A 19,943-nucleotide genomic window follows, 5' to 3' on the forward strand; every position below is an offset into this window, starting at 1 on the left:
ATTGTATTATACCACAGGTCGTTTCGAGGAAGCAATCTGATTGGTTGAAACAGCCTTCTAGCCGTGGGTTAAACCAGCACCATTCACCACCTAATCAAAACAAAGAATTCAGCTGCTCTGTTCTCCCAGAGCGCTAGCAAACTCGGTGGCTAGGCTAGCTAGTTTCTTGGGACATTTGTGGTCGTAGTGACTACATCTGTCATTCAAAAAATATATTCTTTCAGCGATTTTCTTAGTTTTAAGGGTAACTGTTGTATTATTGCCACTTCAGTGATGCTTGCGGAACTCGACTTCGTCTCGTTCCTCACCGCATCCCTGTCGTGGCAATAATCACGTTAACGCACACCCTCTCGTGTAATATTGCTTAATTAACATACTCTGCCATACAGATTGGACACACTTACATTTCATTCATTATAAAAAAGTTACAAAGTGAACCTTCAGGCAAGTTTAGGGTATGGAAAATATGTGCTTTTGCTACTACTCCTACAGATCAAAAATGCACAAATCAGTGCATATTATCTCTGACTGGGCCCTGGGACTGGGGTCATATTATCTCTGACTGGGCCCTGCAGGGACTGGGGTCATTTGAGTAACATCCGCTATGACTCCATGGCTGCCTTCCAACGTTTGCAGGCCCTGGGTAGTCAACACCATAGACATATATACATAGACGCCCCTTCCGGCTCTGAGACGTGTGTCAAAATTGAAGGCACTATTTTCCCGACATTCCTTGCGAAGAATAGCGGAAGCAAAGCGGAAGCTTGTCAAGCTTCCGCGTGCGTAACATAAGTCCCGGAAAAGACGCGCTGTGATTGGCCAGTAGTCACTTGAGTGACAGCGAGAGACATGGAGGATTCACATGAGTGACGTCACTCGGGCAGCGACGCAGTCGCCTTCAGCAAATGCCTTCAGCACTTCTAAATAAGAAAGCTGCGGAGAACTGTTGCTTTGTGTTCACTCTTTTAATGTTTTCTGTTAGTAATCTAATCCCCCCTGGCTCTGATGTTGTATTGTTAATAACTTTGTTGTTTGTGTTTGTTTGTTTGTCTTGTTTTGTAATGTATATTGTAATGACTGTTAAAAAAAAAAAAAGCCTTCAGCACTGCACTTCCGCCTTCATTGGGATACACGTCGCTCCAATGAACTGCAGCGGCAAATGAGGCGTCTATGTATATATGTCTATGGTCAACACAGTCTGGCGGAGATGTGCGCTCCGAGGTTCACACTTTTCTAATAGGCCTATCTCACAGCCCGCTTTCCACGCCCACTTCCGGTAAATAGTGGTGTCTTTAACATGAGCATTTACACGTTTTTTTCTCTGGAGAATCTAAGTACATTTTCTAATGTAAAAATGTGACAGACCAATATTATTATGAAGCAAACAAGATGGTAAATCAGGTCGAACAGATAGAACAAACCTTACCTTGAGAAAACAAAAGTTGTAGACTTCTTAAATTACCTCTGTTAACATGTAGCGTCTATGGAGTGACGTCACGCTATCACCACTAACCCCGAAAGGGGGCGTATTTAGGGGGGGCGGGGAAATTCTGTGAGATAGGCTTATTCTGTTAAGGGCCTGTGCTAGATGCTGTATGGCAAATGCTTGCCTTGATTTCATGTTTACATTTTGTTCCCCTTTTCTTCTTAATTTATATTATTAGCGCTACAGTAAACACGTGTGCCTTTGACATGATCCATTTAACTACTTTTAGCAGATGAGCTTCAATGTTTATTTTAATGGAATTATACTCCACTCTGCCCACTTCAGTAACACCTTTGCAACAAGGAGAATACTGTACATAGTTTGTGTTTTTTGTCCTTTTAGTCACAAGAGGGTGCTGTTCCCTAGGTGTTCTATGTTGCTCTATCATGCATGTATCATGTTCTGTAGACACTACACTAGAGTTCTTACAAACAAATGTATCACAACAGGGCTGGTCGGCCGGGGCTCCCATAGGCGGCTGCCTGGGGCAATGTTCAATGTCATTTGCCAGCATGTTTAGGAAAAAGCTAAATAAAAACAAAAATAACCATTAAGTTTGATATAGACCCAGAGATCAGTGTAAGAGACAAAAAACAATCAAGCAAAAAAGAAAACACCTCTGTTTATTTTTTGCTAAACTGTCCAAGACAGAGGGTAAACTTCTTAGACTTGTGATATGAATGACAGTCAGTGAAAGATATTAGAGGAATTATAGACTATAGGGTATGCACGTGACATCATCATAATACCCGGAAGTTACAGTACGCCTACTGAGTGGCAAGAAACTACTTTATGGCCTTGACAGCGCATACATCCAAACAGAAAAGTCCTATCTGATTGCATTAAACAACGTTAAATAACGTTAAACTCACTTTGCCATTCACTTTGTCACTCAATTTGCCACTCACTTTATGCATGCATACCCTCTATTAGGAGACAGAAAACAATCCTTTGCGATGTGTAGTTTGTGTAGCATGAACTCAATCCGAATACCATCTCGTGTTTGTGCTTAATGCAAAAGCAAATGTTGGAATTAGTTGGAAAGTACTGTGACTAATGCCCCAGTTTCTTAAAAAAATTAAATAACAAAAAAATAAAAGAACCATTTAATTCTGAGGGACAATCATATTATAGTCAATATGCATTTAAGTCCTTCACCTACACCTCACCAACACTCACATTGACATTAAAAGTACAAATTGTACCCGTTTACATTGTACTGCGGTTCCATGTGAATGACACTTTAAATGGGCTAATAAGCCTGATTTGCCATAATATATTACAATTGAGCTCTATAACTTTTATTTTTTTCCAGCTATTTTTTGAGTGGTGCAACCACTCCAAGGAACAGCTTTGTCCCTATGGGACTATGTTTAGAGTACCAATAGGGGGTTCTGTTGCACCACTCACTTCAGACTGGTCTGATTTCATCTATTTTTAGAAATAGTTCATCTTTTACTTAAGGGAGACAACATATATCACAAGTTGTGTGGTCCAGCCCCATGGAGAATGGATATTGTAACTAAAAACAACGTAATAATACTTCCTAAGAGCACGTTTTTATTAGTACATGCATTGCATTCCATATTGCTGGACGATGATGGACAAATGACATCATCTTGCAACAGGCGGTCCCCTTAAAAGATGAACTATTTTGCAAATAATATATTATAATAATTATAATTTAAGGTGTTTTAAAAAAACATATAAGGCTTATTAGCCAGGGATCCTTTAAAGAAATGTCTTTTTGGCATCGGGACAAGTGCATTATGTTAGAAGGGACACATGCATGCCATCACATAGGGTCATTTAACCTAAAAATTCAGGTCTTTTATTCATAGCTCGTCTACCTTTGAATGTTTTTTAGAATTTTTGCAGATCAATCTGATTTTAGATTGACACTTCATTCTCTTCACTTTAAAACTGGCCTCTTTATTTGGGCATGTCATTACAGGCAGAAAAAAAAAGTCATTGTTCTTTTTTCAAAAATAGCAGATCTACCAGCTCACTAGCATCACAATGCGTTGTGAGCTTGTAGATGGGCTATTCTTTTTGCATTTTTTTGCAATCAGGCTTACAGTAAGTGCAGTCACTTTATATTTTGCCAGCGTCTAGTCTGCCATCCCTCAAACAAAGACAACCACCCGGCTCCGTCACCTTCTTCTCGGAGTAGGGAGGAGTCAAGTCTCGTCTTGCCCACCAGGTGAGCCTGACAGAAGGCATGAAGTACTTAGCTTGAAGAGTCCTCCTCAAACCTCCATCTAAGAAATGGCACTGTGACATCACATGACATTCACGTGTGACATCTGTGGTGTCTTAAGGCCTGGTCCACTTTGGTGGAGAACCGGGTTCAGAACCAAATACAGCCAAGATCAGTGATGCGTCATGACATCTTCAGAGAGCTCCATTTCTATCACAGCTTTCCTGTGGAGAGAATTAAACACAGTCTATATTTCACGCGTGCGCGCACACACACACCTCTGACAAAAAAAATTGAGATATGCTTGAGACAAAATCTGTGCACAGACAATTTGGCTCCATCTTAAATCAGATCACGCAGTCAGAATATTAACATACCCAGGCCTTTTCCCATTGTTTTAGCAGCTGTTCGTGTTCAGTGAGTGCACTCCTCCACTGGTTCAAATCTCTGGATGGAATGCTCTCCTCATCTGTTAATTGATAAGAGGCTTTATGCATATAAAACATACCTAACAATGTCATGTCAGGAGTCATGGCAAAACAGCAAAGGTTCAGGGAAACCAATCATTTATCCTCAATTCAAAGTTGATTGCAGGGGCACTATAGTCTCAAAAATATGGAGGAAAAAGAGTGGAAAAAGAGTTGCAAGAAGTTTAACGATGACTCAAGTCTACTCAAAGATGACAAAAAGTGCTCAAGTGTAAAGCTCTGGGACAATGCGATCAGTGTAACTGATGACTGTAACGTTTGTCTTAGCATTTCACTTTCTCTTAAATAGAATGGTCAAAAACAGGGGTGGTTAACTTTGACGACGGAGAGTGCCACAAATTATTTCCACTCACTCCAGAGGGCCACATTGCATATATATTGTAGCAAAAATAGCCAATCTACAAGCTCAAAATGCGTCACAGTGTGACGCGTTTTGAGCTTGTAGATCGGCAATTTTTGCTATTATTTGAATTGAAATCCTGAATTATATTTTGCCATTTTTCAATTGGTACAAATGGACCTTTTCACCCAAACCAATCACCGATACAGATTTAGGCATGCTACATCTGTTGATTAATCAGGTGATGATTAATCATCTACCTCCAATAGTGAGGTGCAGATCGACCTCAGAGACGTCACGTCCTACGCTGGCTTCAGCGATACAGTGGTAACGGGCGTCCTTAAGCAGCGGCCCCTCCCTGAGCCAGCTGCTCACTAGCGCCTCCCCATGGCCCGTCTGCCGTCGGTGCTCCATGACGGGGCCATCGAGACCTTGTCCGTTTACTAGCCAGTGAATGTGGACGTCACTAGGACCTAAGAGGACAGAATGGGACTTCATGTTTGACCCCTGATTGGTCGACAACTCTGCCAAGACACCCGTCACTCCACAGGGCCAAAAATAGCCGATCTACAAGAAGTTCACAATTGTGAGTGAGCTTGTAAATCTGCTATTTTTGGCGAATCGAGTTGTGTAGAGTGAAGTAAGATCGTACCAAATGTGCTCTTTACAGGTCTGTTTTTTATCAAGTACAGAGGGTTTAAGTAGTACGGAATTTGCAGCTCAGCAACACATAATTCACCAGTTATTTATATATTTAAAAAAAGAAACTTACCCTAAAAAGGTTTTCTTTCATTCTAAATGTTTCTATCGTTGTTAATGCCAGTAATAAAAATGATGACGTAACACAACTGAATAAATAGGCACCAGCATTGATAACATTTGAAATCAAGATTTATTTAACCTCCCTAACAGCAATAACCCCAAAATGTTTGAGAATATTATGTACATCTTGAAAGTATTTCCCAATATATACAAATATATTTACATTTGTTTACAGGCAAAGAAAATCCAAGTTACACATTTAACCTACAATATTTCTACAAAAAAAACATCGTTCTTGACACTGCTTGAGAAGTACCTACTTATAAATATCTCATATATCAGGTCAGATTTTCCAGTTATAAAAACAAAATTCAGTACCATGGAACTGAGGCATGTGAGACATGAAACCACATGTCGGAGGTTTTTAGGAAACTCCAATTTATTCAGATTAGCCTCATATACAGTTTAGGTATAGTCCAAATGGGCCTAAAGTTAAGGTACACCAATTGTAACAGTAAAAAGGCAGTTTTGTTGTGAGAAACTTTGCACATGCGCACATACAGCACACACACACACACACACACACACACACACACACACACACACACACACACACACACACACACACACACACACACACACACACACACACACACACACACACACACACACACACACACACACACACACACACACACACACACACACACACACACACACACACACACACACACGTGGGGGGGGTAAATATCTATGCAGGTTAGGTTGGGGGTAGGGAAGTGATGTCAGGTAATATTGTAGCCACATGCACAAAGAGAGAGCGAGAGAGGAAAAGGAGGAGATAGAGAGAGAAGGGTGAAAGAGGGGACATAGAGAGAATGGGAAAAGAGGGGAAGACAGACATATAGAGAGGAATAAAAAGAGAAAGCGTGACCGACAGGCAAAAACCAGGCAGTGTGAGTTCCTGAAGAAGGGGTTTTGGGTGGGGGTGAGTCAGTGTCACAGGCACCACTCACCCAAGGCCAGGCAGAAGAGCAGGAAGGCCTCCTGGGCGTGAACCCCCCAGGCCTGATCCTTCAGCAGGGGGGGCAATAGTCTCACCTCTGCCTCCCTCTGGCCCTGCACACCGCCGCCGCGAGGCCCGGCGGAGGAAGAGGTGGCAACGGAAAGAGGAGGAGAGGAGGAGCAAGGGAGGACAGAGGGAGTAGTACTACTACTTCCAGATGAGGAATGGGAGGAGGAGGAGGAGGATGCACTGGAAGAGGAGGAAACAGCAGCGGAGGCTGTGAGGGGAGAAGGGAGCACATGGCAGGGGAGGGAGGGAGTGATGGAGAAACGGTAAGAACTGAGGAAAGTCGAGGAGGAAAAAGGGTTTGACGTGCAAAACACACAAGGAAGGATAACAAAAGGTAAATTAGAGGTCTGCACAGGAAATGACCCGAGAATAACCATACCCGGTTCCAAACGGACCTTAACCCATTTAGACCTGAGGACGCATGTGTGTCATATTATACCGATATTATTATATATTATATGGTCTTATATATTATTATACCATATTATTACCGATTTTGGGCGGGAACCCCTTTTGGTGTTTTAACTCAGCATTATGTTATACTTTAGCTATTGAAAAATAGCAGATCTACAAGCTCATAGCGCGCCACCGAGTGGCGCGCTATGAACTTGTAGGTCTGCTATTTTTGAAAAATCGTAAAAATGCGGCACAAATCTTTGAATATATATTCTTTCAGAGCGAACGTTTTTTTTATTTCGACGTCAGGCCTGAATGGGTTAATGGGTCTCGACCCGAACGTACTGGACCCGAAGCAGGCTACATTATACGTACACTGAAATTATATTTTCAGCAAGGCCTTGCAAAAACAATGCTCGTTTCACCGCTGAGACTTGCCTGTCTTGGTTGCATCAAATCTGCAGTAGTGCATTGCAGAGAGTACATTTAGCCGCGCCAATGTTCTTAAATTGCCCTTCGATAATATCCACTACCGATGACGATCCTGGTGGCTTTTGCACACTATATTGTTTCTCTCGTAGTTTGGGTTTAATCTCACTATATGGAAAATGTCCATGGTGTTCAGGCAACGCACTGCACCTACTTGAGATTGGCTGAGTTTCAATCGGCTGTAAACGTCATTCAAACCAAACAGACAATATGGATTTTAGAATGTAATTATACCGAAGCAGATTAAAGCAGCTCACCAGCTCAGTGGCCTTGTGGTCAGAGTGTCTGCCCTGAGACTGGGAGGTCGGGGTTCAATCCCTGGCCGGGTTATACTAAAGACTCTAAAAATGGGACCCAGTGCCTCCCTGCTTGACACTCAGCATCAAGGGTTGGATTGGGGGTAAGTCCCTGCGACATACTAGCGTCATGTCCAGGGGGGTGTACTTGTACATCAAGCTGCCTCACGCTACAGAAACAGGAGATAGGCTCCTGCCCTATGGGCCTCATGGCTCGGCAAGGCTACTTACTAGATTAAAGCAGATGGGGTCAGAGTCTTACTCGAGACACCGCAGCAATTAAAATAGATCTGACCCGTACCTGAGAGAAAGTAAATATGTTTTACCCTGATCCGCTCCAGTCTCGGGTAGGCCCTCGGGTTTCCGGTTTCGGGTTGACCTGTGTAGACCTCTAGTTCCAATGCCTGATTTAAACAGTACTTGGTTGCGCATCGTGACGATCCACATGCTCCCAACACGTCGCAATGTGCAACACGCTGTAAGCTTGCAGATCAGCCATTTTTGATGTGCGACACTGGTACAAATCAAAAGTATAAAGTACAAATCAAGCCACAATGGGGAACATCATAACTAAGTACTGTATGCTATCAATAAAATGAGAATGTTACCACAGATGTGAGATTCATACTTTAACTAATCATGCTCTAGGGGGGGAAAATCTAGAATTTAAAGCTGAATGAAATAGAAAATTGGAAATGAAAACATGGTAAAAGATTGTTTTCAGGGCTCATTTGAAGACAAAAGAGAAAAAAAAGGATAATCAATCAGCGTATTTCTGTACATTAATGGGTTATTGTCAGCCAATAGGGAGGAAGAGTAGTAGAGGTTAATATGGCCCTGGGGGGGCAGAAGTGACTTTGTACCATCAGGGTTTCATAGGGTGAAAAACAAAACAAAAAAAGATTGTGCGACTCTGGTCACATCTACACAGTTCAGACAGTGGTTTGAAATCTTCCAGCACTTTTCCCCATTTTGTGAGTCAAAGTTCCCACCTCCCTCCTTCCCCTCACCCCACTGTAGGGTTGATTGGTGCCGTCTAAGCAATAATAGGGTTCTGATTGACAAAACCTTTGTGCGAATATCATCTTCCTCTTCCTCCAGACGTATGATTCGGTAAATCCACCCAATCTCACGTAGGAGAATACAGCATAAAGTCTTCATAAACATACAAATTGCTGTACCGGCGACCAGTTTTGTTCTTTTTCTTCCTTTGTATCTTCGCTGGTCCTATACAGTACCTCAACAGGTGGAACATCCATAGTCCACAGACCACGTACGTCGTACGTGCTAGAGGTGTGACGATTGTACACAAAGCTAGGTAGTATAATGACAGCGTACTGAGCAAACCTTCCCTGAGAAATTTAACTACATCCACTAGCCCAAATTGCAAAATAATAAAAAACAAACTAATAAAATACATGAATTTAACAAAATCACACCCTCCACACCCACCCACCCCAATCTCACACTGTACAAAAAGGTAACATGCATCCAATTTGGAGAACATCAGGGTAACTTACCAATTTGGTAAACAATGTTTCCAATTTGGAAATTTTAAATAGCTTCTTTACTTTTCTTTTCTGCTGGACTATGCACAGAGAGTTACGACATTCATGAGTTGCCTTGATATTAAATACTTTGTAGCCCTTTGCATCAGAAAAGAAATCCAATCTCTGGAGTCTGATGCACGACCTTAAATTTGAAATAAACGTATCCTCATCTGGCACTGTAAATAGTACTATGTACTGTGAGGCAACAATAGCGTAGTATTCCCTAAAGTTTCTGGGTTAAGGGAAATAACAGGCAAATCTATGGTTTCTCGCTAGCAGCAAGGCTCATCGGCATCTGCAAACTCAATCGGTTGAGATTCACAATCTACGTCAAATGGTTTCTCCTTGGATGGACTGTCGTCAGGGAAACTGTGAGAGGGGATCCTTCCGTTTCCACACTCCGGTTCGGTCTCGTACCCGGTGTCGCGCAGCGCACGCAGCTGATTATTTGGGGTGACTTTGCTGCCGTTCTGGGTCGGGCGCTGTTCCGTGAGGTTCAGTTTTTCCGTCACGGCTTGCTCTGTCGTCAGGCCCGACTCACAGGACCGGTACTCGGGCTGGATGGGGTTCTTGTGGCTGCCCAGGAGGGCCGCTCGCAGCCGCAGGCAGGGCGCCGGGAGGTACTGCATGTAGCAGTTGTACGCCAGCGCAGCCAGGAAGAGGAGGAAGAAGAGGAGGAAGAGGGCGAGGAGGGCCGAGCTATTGTTGTACTGCAAAAACTCCGCTGACGGGTCCAGGGTCTCTGGCCGGGGAACGTTGGGATTCGGGGGGAGGTGATTAGGCTGTAACCTGATGGTAGTACTACTGGTGGGTGGGGTTAGTGACAAGTCAGTTTGAGCCGGGGACGTGAAGAGGTTTGTGGCCGCGGGGCTGGGAGGGGCACGGGCCGAAGTTAGTGGAGGTTTGGCTGTGTTACCGTTACCTTCAGAGAACCGGGGGCTTTCCGTCTCCTTCTGCCCGAGATTGGTGCGGAGGGTGGTCACGGTGCGACCGGCCTGATACGGCGGTCTGGATGGGGCCTCCAGAGATAGAGAGTATCCAGCTTGGAGGTGGCTAAAGTTCTTCCCGGAGGCAGGGCTCCACTCCAGGGACCAGCACTCATAGAGGCCCTGGTCCTCCGGAGCCACGCTGTAGATGAGGAGGCCAGCCTCCCCTATGAGGTGGAAGCGAGAGGCCTCGGTCAGCGCCGAGCCATTGGACTTCCATATCAACTGGGCTAGGTTGGAGCGCACCAGACAGGGCAGCTCAGCAGAACTCCCTGGCTTCACGGTGACATGCTTGTAGTCCTGCACAGACAGGACTGGCACTGGGGGATACACAGGAGGAAAACACCATGTTTTTGAAGGCCGACATTTAATTTAACATATTTAGACCTGACGTCGAAATTTAAAAAAAAAAGTTTTCTAAATCATGACAATTTTCGGAAAGATTTGAGGCACATTTTAACGATTTTTCAAAAATAGCAGACCTACAAGTTCATAGCGCGCCACTCGGTGGCGCGCTATGAGCTTGTAGATCTGCTATTTTTCAATAGCTAAATTATAACAATGTTTAAAACACCAAAACGGGTTCCCGCCCCAAAATGGGTTAATGGTTAATGTGGTTAAACGCTAACGTGACATGGATGCGTTCCAGGTCTCAATGGATTAACATATTTAGACCTGAGGCTGATTCTAAAAGAAATCTTCTAATCTAAATCCTAACAGTTTTCTGAAAAATTTATGTTATCAGTGGTGCTCAAAACTTTTTCGCTGGCTCATCAGCCATGAGGTGCTGGAATCACAATTAAGTAAAAAGGTAAAGGGAGTGGCAGCGGTGGCCGAACGGATTGCGGAGCGGTCTTGATACCGGAAGGTCGCCAGTTCGAATCAGCGGTCCGACACGTTAAAATTACCACCGCTGAAGTGCCCTTGAGCAAGGCATTGAACCACTACCATGAAATGTTCTATGAGCAGGGCCTGGCTGGAAACAAGTTCTTGAGCTTAGCCCAGATACCCTGGGTAAATATAGTAACTTTGCTTTGCTTTGGAGGCTCCGCACACTCAAATCTGTGCACAATCGGATATTTTTATTTATATGATTAAGATAGCAAGCTTTCATTTAGCAAGCTTTTGTCATGCCTTCTTCAGGCATCTCAGGCCGCCGACCCCCCAAAATATTTTGTCCAGACACCCCCAGAAGCAAGGATTTGAGTTAAAGATTTGCACAAATTGTCACGATTTTTCAAAAATAGCAAGTGATGCTATATGAGCTTGTAGATCTGCTATTTTTGAATGGCCAAAGTATAAAGTGGTTAAAATATGTAAAAATGACACAGATGCTTTCTCCGTCTTAATGGGTTAAGCAACAACAAAAAGAAGCTTGTCAATGATGAGTCGAGCCCGACCGATGTAAGAGCTCAAAATTGAGAGACTAGACCATTACCAATATGGGTCAGGCTCCAACAGTGAGACAGAATGACATGTTGCACTACCTGTTGGACAGCCGTCTGCATCGCCATTAAGACTCTGGAGTAGACTCCTGGTAAAACAAATATGCATTATGTACACAAGTGTCTAAAACACGCACAGAGACAAACACCAACTCTGAAAGAAACAGGCCAAACAGGAAGGGGTGCGGTGACCGTTAAGATGGCTTTGGTTTGATAATGTGGTTTCTGCTTTTGGTTACTGCTGTTAGACAGATAGTGAGAGACAGCTAGCGTGAGAAAAAAAACAATGTGGGAAAATACCAGAACTTGAATTACCCGTGTGTGTGGCTGGGGGCATCGAATATATTCACACAGGCAGTTTTTTTAGGGTCCCAGGCGCAGTAGGGGTCCCGGGCCAGAATGCAGTCTTCACAGGACAGGTATTTGTCACAGAAGGCTGTGGGTGACTGGACCACTCCTGAGTCTGAGCCAGCATATAGAAAACGTGTCTGTGGACACACACACACACACACACACACACACACACACACACACACACACACACACACACACACACACACACACACACACGTTAAGGGAGTCCATGTCCTCAGTGGAACTGGTGGCTTTGCTTTGAAACAGATTGTAAGGTGCACTAGACAACACTAGATGTCACACTTTAACCACTAAATCAATTAATAGTTAAATAAATAGTTTTCAATAAATGCCTCAGTCAAAATATTGCTATAGCATTTAATATGAATATCAGAACGCTCGCCTCAAAACACAGTCGCCACCATTCACTTCAATGTTAACTCGAAGTGAAACATCGCTATATAACATGTCCCGCGAATGTCATTTAATTAACTCAAAACATACATTTTGTAACCGGCGTTACAAAATGTAACCATTTGTAATCATATCGTTTAAAGAAATGAGCTGCAAATCAAGACAGCAGACTTCTCACTTCAGATTTATTTTCATCGCTCGGCAACCGGAGTGTTACGAGCGCGTGCAGAACAGAGTTGTGAAGTGTTATCAATATATATATTAAAACAGACATCCAAAGTCGATGAGGGCCCAAGAAGGTTAACTGAGTTAACCTCAGTAAAACGGTGGCACAACCTAACCCTGCCTAACCCTAAACTTATTTCTAACCTTATCCTTGCAAGATTGCAAGATGCAAGATTACAAGAACCGCCCCACAGAGCAGCTGGCGTGCGGTTGGCAGAAAGAAAATGAGGGCAAGGGTGTTTCGAGGCGAGCATTCCAGTTACCTAATAAGTAAAATAATTATGTATATGATCTTACACCAGCAAGTTTCCAATTCTATAACCCACTACATGAATACACACCTGTGAGGACAGCACTAAGTTCTTAATGGACTCAGAGTTCTTCAGTAGTTGAATCTCTTCCACGCTGTGTACGTCTCCTTCATACACTACTGACTTGTGTAAGACTCCCTTGTCTATGGAGCAGAAATAAAAGGGAAAAGCATGCTGAACATGTAGACTTTCACAGCATAGTTTTAGACTAGTTATTATTTATGCATGATTAAGAGGATAATCTAAGCCAGTGGCTCTCAAAGTGGGCTCAGGGACCCCGAGGGGTTCTTGAGGGGGTCCCCAGCAAACATCAGGACCTGATGATGTTTGAAATTACCTGAGGCATATATATATATATTTAAAAAATCACACCCGTGTGAACTGAGTGGTGCAAGGTCTTATATAGCCTGATCAGCTGTGGTCTGACGTAATGTCAGTGACCATAGTAACCATGCTCATTCTTTTGGGCCCCCACGTACAGGTACACACATACACGGGTACAAACAAAGCCGGTTGTTGGAGTGGTTTGCACCACTCAAAAAAAGATATAATCTTGAAAAAAATGGCACTACACAACATTCAGCCACTAGATCAGGGGACCCCACTTTTTGGCCGGGGACCCCCGAAAATGCTTTGGCAACGTCTCGGGACCCCCCCATTGTTATAATTTAGCTATTTAAAAATAGCAGATCTACAAGCTCATAGCGCGCCACCACCGAGTGGCGCGCTACGAGCTTGTAGATCTGCTACTTAAAACCTTTGCTTCTGTAGAACGCCACAACGGTAAGGCCTTCCGGTCTGATTTAGGGATATGTTATAGAGCTCCACGAGACGCACGCGTGGAACTGTAGTACGTCCTCGGGCGACCTTTCTAGTCGACATGGCACGCGCGAACGTTCCACTACACCGAGTGGCGCGCTACGAGCTTGTAGATCTGCCACTTAAAACCTTTGCTTCTGTAGAACGCCACAACGGAAAGGCCTTCCGGTCTGATTTAAGGATATGTTATAGAGCTCCACGAGACGCACGCGTGGAACTGTAGTACGTCCTCGGGCGACCTTTCTAGTCGACATGGCGCGCGCGAACGTTCCACTACACCGAGTGGCGCGCTACGAGCTTGTAGATCTGCTACTTAAAACCTTTGCTTCTGTAGAACGCCACAACGGTAAGGCCTTCCGGTCTGATTTAGGGATATGTTATAGAGCTCCACGAGACGCACGCGTGGAACTGTAGTACGTCCTCGGGCGACCTTTCTAGTCGACATGGCGCGCGCGAACGTTCCACTACACCGAGTGGCGCGCTACGAGCTTGTAGATCTGCTACTTAAAACCTTTGCTTCTGTAGAACGCCACAACGGTAAGGCCTTCCGGTCTGATTTAGGGATATGTTATAGAGCTCCACGAGACGCACGCGTGGAACTGTAGTACGTCCTCGGGCGACCTTTCTAGTCGACATGGCGCGCGCGAACGTTCCACTACACCGAGTGGCGCGCTACGAGCTTGTAGATCTGCTACTTAAAACCTTTGCTTCTGTAGAACGCCACAACGGTAAGGCCTTCCGGTCTGATTTAGGGATATGTTATAGAGCTCCACGAGACGCACGCGTGGAACTGTAGTACGTCCTCGGGCGACCTTTCTAGTCGACATGGCGCGCGCGAACGTTCCACTACACCGAGTGGCGCGCTACGAGCTTGTAGATCTGCTACTTAAAACCTTTGCTTCTGTAGAACGCCACAACGGTAAGGCCTTCCGGTCTGATTTAGGGATATGTTATAGAGCTCCACGAGACGCACGCGTGGAACTGTAGTACGTCCTCGGGCGACCTTTCTAGTCGACATGGCGCGCGCGAACGTTCCACTACACCGAGTGGCGCGCTACGAGCTTGTAGATCTGCTACTTAAAACCTTTGCTTCTGTAGAACGCCACAACGGTAAGGCCTTCCGGTCTGATTTAGGGATATGTTATAGAGCTCCACGAGACGCACGCGTGGAACTGTAGTACGTCCTCGGGCGACCTTTCTAGTCGACATGGCGCGCGCGAACGTTCCACTACACCGAGTGGCGCGCTACGAGCTTGTAGATCTGCTACTTAAAACCTTTGCTTCTGTAGAACGCCACAACGGTAAGGCCTTCCGGTCTGATTTAGGGATATGTTATAGAGCTCCACGAGACGCACGCGTGGAACTGTAGTACGTCCTCGGGCGACCTTTCTAGTCGACATGGCGCGCGCGAACGTTCCACTACACCGAGTGGCGCGCTACGAGCTTGTAGATCTGCTACTTAAAACCTTTGCTTCTGTAGAACGCCACAACGGTAAGGCCTTCCGGTCTGATTCTCGGATATGTTATAGAGCTCCACGAGACGCACGCGTGGAACTGTAGTACGTCCTCGGGCGACCTTTCTAGTCGACATGGCGCGCGCGAACGTTCCACTACACCGAGTGGCGCGCTACGAGCTTGTAGATCTGCTACTTAAAACCTTTGCTTCTGTAGAACGCCACAACGGTAAGGCCTTCCGGTCTGATTTAGGGATATGTTATAGAGCTCCACGAGACGCACGCGTGGAACTGTAGTACGTCCTCGGGCGACCTTTCTAGTCGACATGGCGCGCGCGAACGTTCCACTACACCGAGTGGCGCGCTACGAGCTTGTAGATCTGCTACTTAAAACCTTTGCTTCTGTAGAACGCCACAACGGTAAGGCCTTCCGGTCTGATTCTCGGATATGTTATAGAGCTCCACGAGACGCACGCGTGGAACTGTAGTACGTCCTCGGGCGACCTTTCTAGTCGACATGGCGCGCGCGAACGTTCCACTACACCGAGTGGCGCGCTACGAGCTTGTAGATCTGCTACTTAAAACCTTTGCTTCTGTAGAACGCCACAACGGTAAGGCCTTCCGGTCTGATTTAGGGATATGTTATAGAGCTCCACGAGACGCACGCGTGGAACTGTAGTACGTCCTCGGGCGACCTTTCTAGTCGACATGGCGCGCGCGAACGTTCCACTACACCGAGTGGCGCGCTACGAGCTTGTAGATCTGCTACTTAAAACCTTTGCTTCTGTAGAACGCCACAACGGTAAGGCCTTCCGGTCTGATTTAGGGATATGTTATAGAGCTCCACGAGACGCACGCGTGGAACTGTAGTACGTCCTCGGGCGACCTTTCTAGTCGACATGGCGCGCGCGAACGTTCCACTACACCGAGTGGCGCGCTACGAGCTTGTAGATCTGCTACTTAAAACCTTTGCTTCTGTAGAACGCCACAACGGTAAGGCCTTCCGGTCTGATTTAGGGATATGTTATAGAGCTCCACGAGACGCACGCGTGGAACTGTAGTACGTCCTCGGGCGACCTTTCTAGTCGACATGGCGCGCGCGAACGTTCCACTACACCGAGTGGCGCGCTACGAGCTTGTAGATCTGCTACTTAAAACCTTTGCTTCTGTAGAACGCCACAACGGTAAGGCCTTCCGGTCTGATTTAGGGATATGTTATAGAGCTCCACGAGACGCACGCGTGGAACTGTAGTACGTCCTCGGGCGACCTTTCTAGTCGACATGGCGCGCGCGAACGTTCCACTACACCGAGTGGCGCGCTACGAGCTTGTAGATCTGCTACTTAAAACCTTTGCTTCTGTAGAACGCCACAACGGTAAGGCCTTCCGGTCTGATTCTCGGATATGTTATAGAGCTCCACGAGACGCACGCGTGGAACTGTAGTACGTCCTCGGGCGACCTTTCTAGTCGACATGGCGCGCGCGAACGTTCCACTACACCGAGTGGCGCGCTACGAGCTTGTAGATCTGCTACTTAAAACCTTTGCTTCTGTAGAACGCCACAACGGTAAGGCCTTCCGGTCTGATTCTCGGATATGTTATAGAGCTCCACGAGACGCACGCGTGGAACTGTAGTACGTCCTCGGGCGACCTTTCTAGTCGACATGGCGCGCGCGAACGTTCCACTACACCGAGTGGCGCGCTACGAGCTTGTAGATCTGCTACTTAAAACCTTTGCTTCTGTAGAACGCCACAACGGTAAGGCCTTCCGGTCTGATTTAGGGATATGTTATAGAGCTCCACGAGACGCACGCGTGGAACTGTAGTACGTCCTCGGGCGACCTTTCTAGTCGACATGGCGCGCGCGAACGTTCCACTACACCGAGTGGCGCGCTACGAGCTTGTAGATCTGCTACTTAAAACCTTTGCTTCTGTAGAACGCCACAACGGTAAGGCCTTCCGGTCTGATTTAGGGATATGTTATAGAGCTCCACGAGACGCACGCGTGGAACTGTAGTACGTCCTCGGGCGACCTTTCTAGTCGACATGGCGCGCGCGAACGTTCCACTACACCGAGTGGCGCGCTACGAGCTTGTAGATCTGCTACTTAAAACCTTTGCTTCTGTAGAACGCCACAACGGTAAGGCCTTCCGGTCTGATTTAGGGATATGTTATAGAGCTCCACGAGACGCACGCGTGGAACTGTAGTACGTCCTCGGGCGACCTTTCTAGTCGACATGGCGCGCGCGAACGTTCCACTACACCGAGTGGCGCGCTACGAGCTTGTAGATCTGCTACTTAAAACCTTTGCTTCTGTAGAACGCCACAACGGTAAGGCCTTCCGGTCTGATTTAGGGATATGTTATAGAGCTCCACGAGACGCACGCGTGGAACTGTAGTACGTCCTCGGGCGACCTTTCTAGTCGACATGGCGCGCGCGAACGTTCCACTACACCGAGTGGCGCGCTACGAGCTTGTAGATCTGCTACTTAAAACCTTTGCTTCTGTAGAACGCCACAACGGTAAGGCCTTCCGGTCTGATTTACGGATATGTTATAGAGCTCCACGAGACGCACGCGTGGAACTGTAGTACGTCCTCGGGCGACCTTTCTAGTCGACATGGCGCGCGCGAACGTTCCACTACACCGAGTGGCGCGCTACGAGCTTGTAGATCTGCTACTTAAAACCTTTGCTTCTGTAGAACGCCACAACGGTAAGGCCTTCCGGTCTGATTCTCGGATATGTTATAGAGCTCCACGAGACGCACGCGTGGAACTGTAGTACGTCCTCGGGCGACCTTTCTAGTCGACATGGCGCGCGCGAACGTTCCACTACACCGAGTGGCGCGCTACGAGCTTGTAGATCTGCTACTTAAAACCTTTGCTTCTGTAGAACGCCACAACGGTAAGGCCTTCCGGTCTGATTTACGGATATGTTATAGAGCTCCACGAGACGCACGCGTGGAACTGTAGTACGTCCTCGGGCGACCTTTCTAGTCGACATGGCACACGCGAACGTAAAAACCTTTGCTTCTTTAGAACGCCACAACGGTAAGGCCCTCCGGTCTGCTTTTCGGATAGGTTATAGAGCTCCCAGATACGCACGCGTAGAACTGTAGTACGTCCTCGGGCGACCTTTCTAGTCGACATGGCGCGCGCGAACGTTCCACTACACCGAGTGGTGCGCTACGAGCTTGTAGATCTGCTATTTAAAACCTTTGCTTCTGTAGAACGCCACAACGGTAAGGCCTTCCGGTCTGATTTTCATATGTTATAGAGCCCAGCAACACCGGCCGACACCTCCAAGGCTTCCTGGGTGATGGCGAGGAGGAGGAGGAGGGCTGCCACGTCACCTCACAGTCCAACTGTCTGTGTACGCCTCTGCTGTGCCTGAGGGAGGCACGCGCGCACACACACGCACGCGCACACACTCACCTGCCCAGGCCATTGATGCCAGACGACCCTCGGGCCAGGCACTGCAGCCTCAGCCTCTCCACGGGATCTGAACTCACACACAGACGTCTCTTGGCGTCCAGCGCCATCTCTCGGTCGTGCCTCGACGTCCTGGCCATGGCTGAACACACAGAGCACATTAATATAATGTGTAACATTATAGTGGATGCAGTTAGCTTAATGCTAATTCCGATTAGCATAGTTAGCTTCTTATCCATGCTACTGGTTTATCACAATACAAACTCGGACTCATTACATAACATGCAAATCACACCACCAATCAATATAAAAATAAAACGTTGTCTTATAAAGCAGCATATACTTTGTTTACATTCAGACCCATGGCTTTGTACAACTACTGGCCAAAGTTGAAGTTCATATAGTTGTAAAACATTCACCATAAAAGCCAAAATCGCGACAGAGTCAGCTATTCATTCATTACTAACTATTTCACAGACCTTGATGTGACTGTTAGCTGTGATAAAGTAAAGTAAACAAAGTGATGATGAATGACACGACACGAAACACACACGTAGGGTGTAGCTCTTCTCACAACATTGACGACACAGGTCGGTTCTTTATAAACGGGCATTTATTGGGCATTCTTCTCATCCCTCTGCTGTTCCATGCCGTGAGAACTATGTTCACACAAAATAATAAACACATAAACAATCAACAAATTACGTCGCAATACATAATATTGATCAAACAAAGAAATACAAAACATGTAGAAATGCGCGATGCGCAGGTGAACGTGTCCGTCAAAACACCACAATACAACACAACAAAGATAACTCTCAAATAATAATACCTCGTTGGCCGCTTGTTGTGTAAAGAGGTTCTTGATGCTTCTTGAGTTTCATACAGTCCTTTGAATGTCCTTTTGACCGTGTTTAATAACTTTAAACAGTTCAAACACACTACTCTGCTGCGAGTGTGCTTCCTTGTGCAGACCAGAGTCTGAATGAGTGAGAGAAATGTTTGTACCACCTGTGTGCAATGCCAGGCAATCATGCATCAATCAGTCAATCAATCATGGTCCAGTGTTGCTACTGACAGACAGGGAACTTGGTTCTGCCTCAGAAAGTTATCATCACATCATGTTTACATTTTTAACCTCATATGAAATCAATTATGAACCACATATTTATTATTGTATCATGACATTATTATGAATTATGCTTTATGAACTTATGACCATGAATTGTTGTATTTTAGCTATTTTAGTCTTTTTAAAGTAAGCATTTTAATAGCAGCACTTACATAGGAAGTCAGAGAAACGAATCAAAGAAAAGACCGTCATCTGCCAGTGGAATTCAGAACAGCGCCACAGCCCATCCACATGTATGAAGGCATATGCCTCTCCCCTCCTCTCCTCTCTCTCCTCTCTTTTTGAATGAAC

General features: G+C 45.9%; 1 protein-coding gene and 1 long non-coding RNA gene across 2 annotated transcripts; both read right to left on the reverse strand.

Moving 5' to 3' along the window:
• Positions 1-3,474: 3,474 nt before the first annotated feature.
• Positions 3,475-4,844, reverse strand: LOC306939202. Its single transcript, XR_013791851.1, has 3 exons — positions 4,775-4,844; positions 4,064-4,155; positions 3,475-3,910 (listed from the first exon to the last, which is right to left on the reverse strand). It is a non-coding gene; the product is annotated as an uncharacterized lncRNA (long non-coding RNA).
• Positions 4,845-8,499: 3,655 nt separating this feature from the next.
• LOC306940155 (semaphorin-4D-like) lies at positions 8,500-19,489 on the reverse strand. The gene is made up of 6 exons (XM_079525161.1): positions 19,353-19,489; positions 18,524-18,662; positions 12,848-12,960; positions 11,829-12,001; positions 11,556-11,602; positions 8,500-10,388 (listed from the first exon to the last, which is right to left on the reverse strand). The coding sequence occupies exons 2-6, from the start codon at positions 18,534-18,536 to the stop codon at positions 9,355-9,357; spliced, it is 1,380 nt and encodes a 459-aa protein (XP_079381287.1). The 5' UTR covers positions 18,537-18,662; positions 19,353-19,489; the 3' UTR covers positions 8,500-9,354.
• Positions 19,490-19,943: the final 454 nt, after the last annotated feature.

This window comes from Electrona antarctica (genome assembly GCF_951216825.1).
Source record: "Electrona antarctica genome assembly, chromosome: 16".
Lineage (NCBI taxonomy): Eukaryota > Metazoa > Chordata > Actinopteri > Myctophiformes > Myctophidae > Electrona > Electrona antarctica.

Bases quoted from the DNA above. Each gene is read 5' to 3' on its own strand.
- LOC306940155 (XM_079525161.1), bottom strand. The intron at 11,603-11,828 runs GTAATTCAAGTT...TTGTTTTACCAG, and splicing joins GCCCCCAGCCACACACACGG to GAGTCTACTCCAGAGTCTTA. The intron at 10,389-11,555 runs GTAGTGCAACAT...TGTATCCCCCAG, and splicing joins TGCAGACGGCTGTCCAACAG to TGCCAGTCCTGTCTGTGCAG.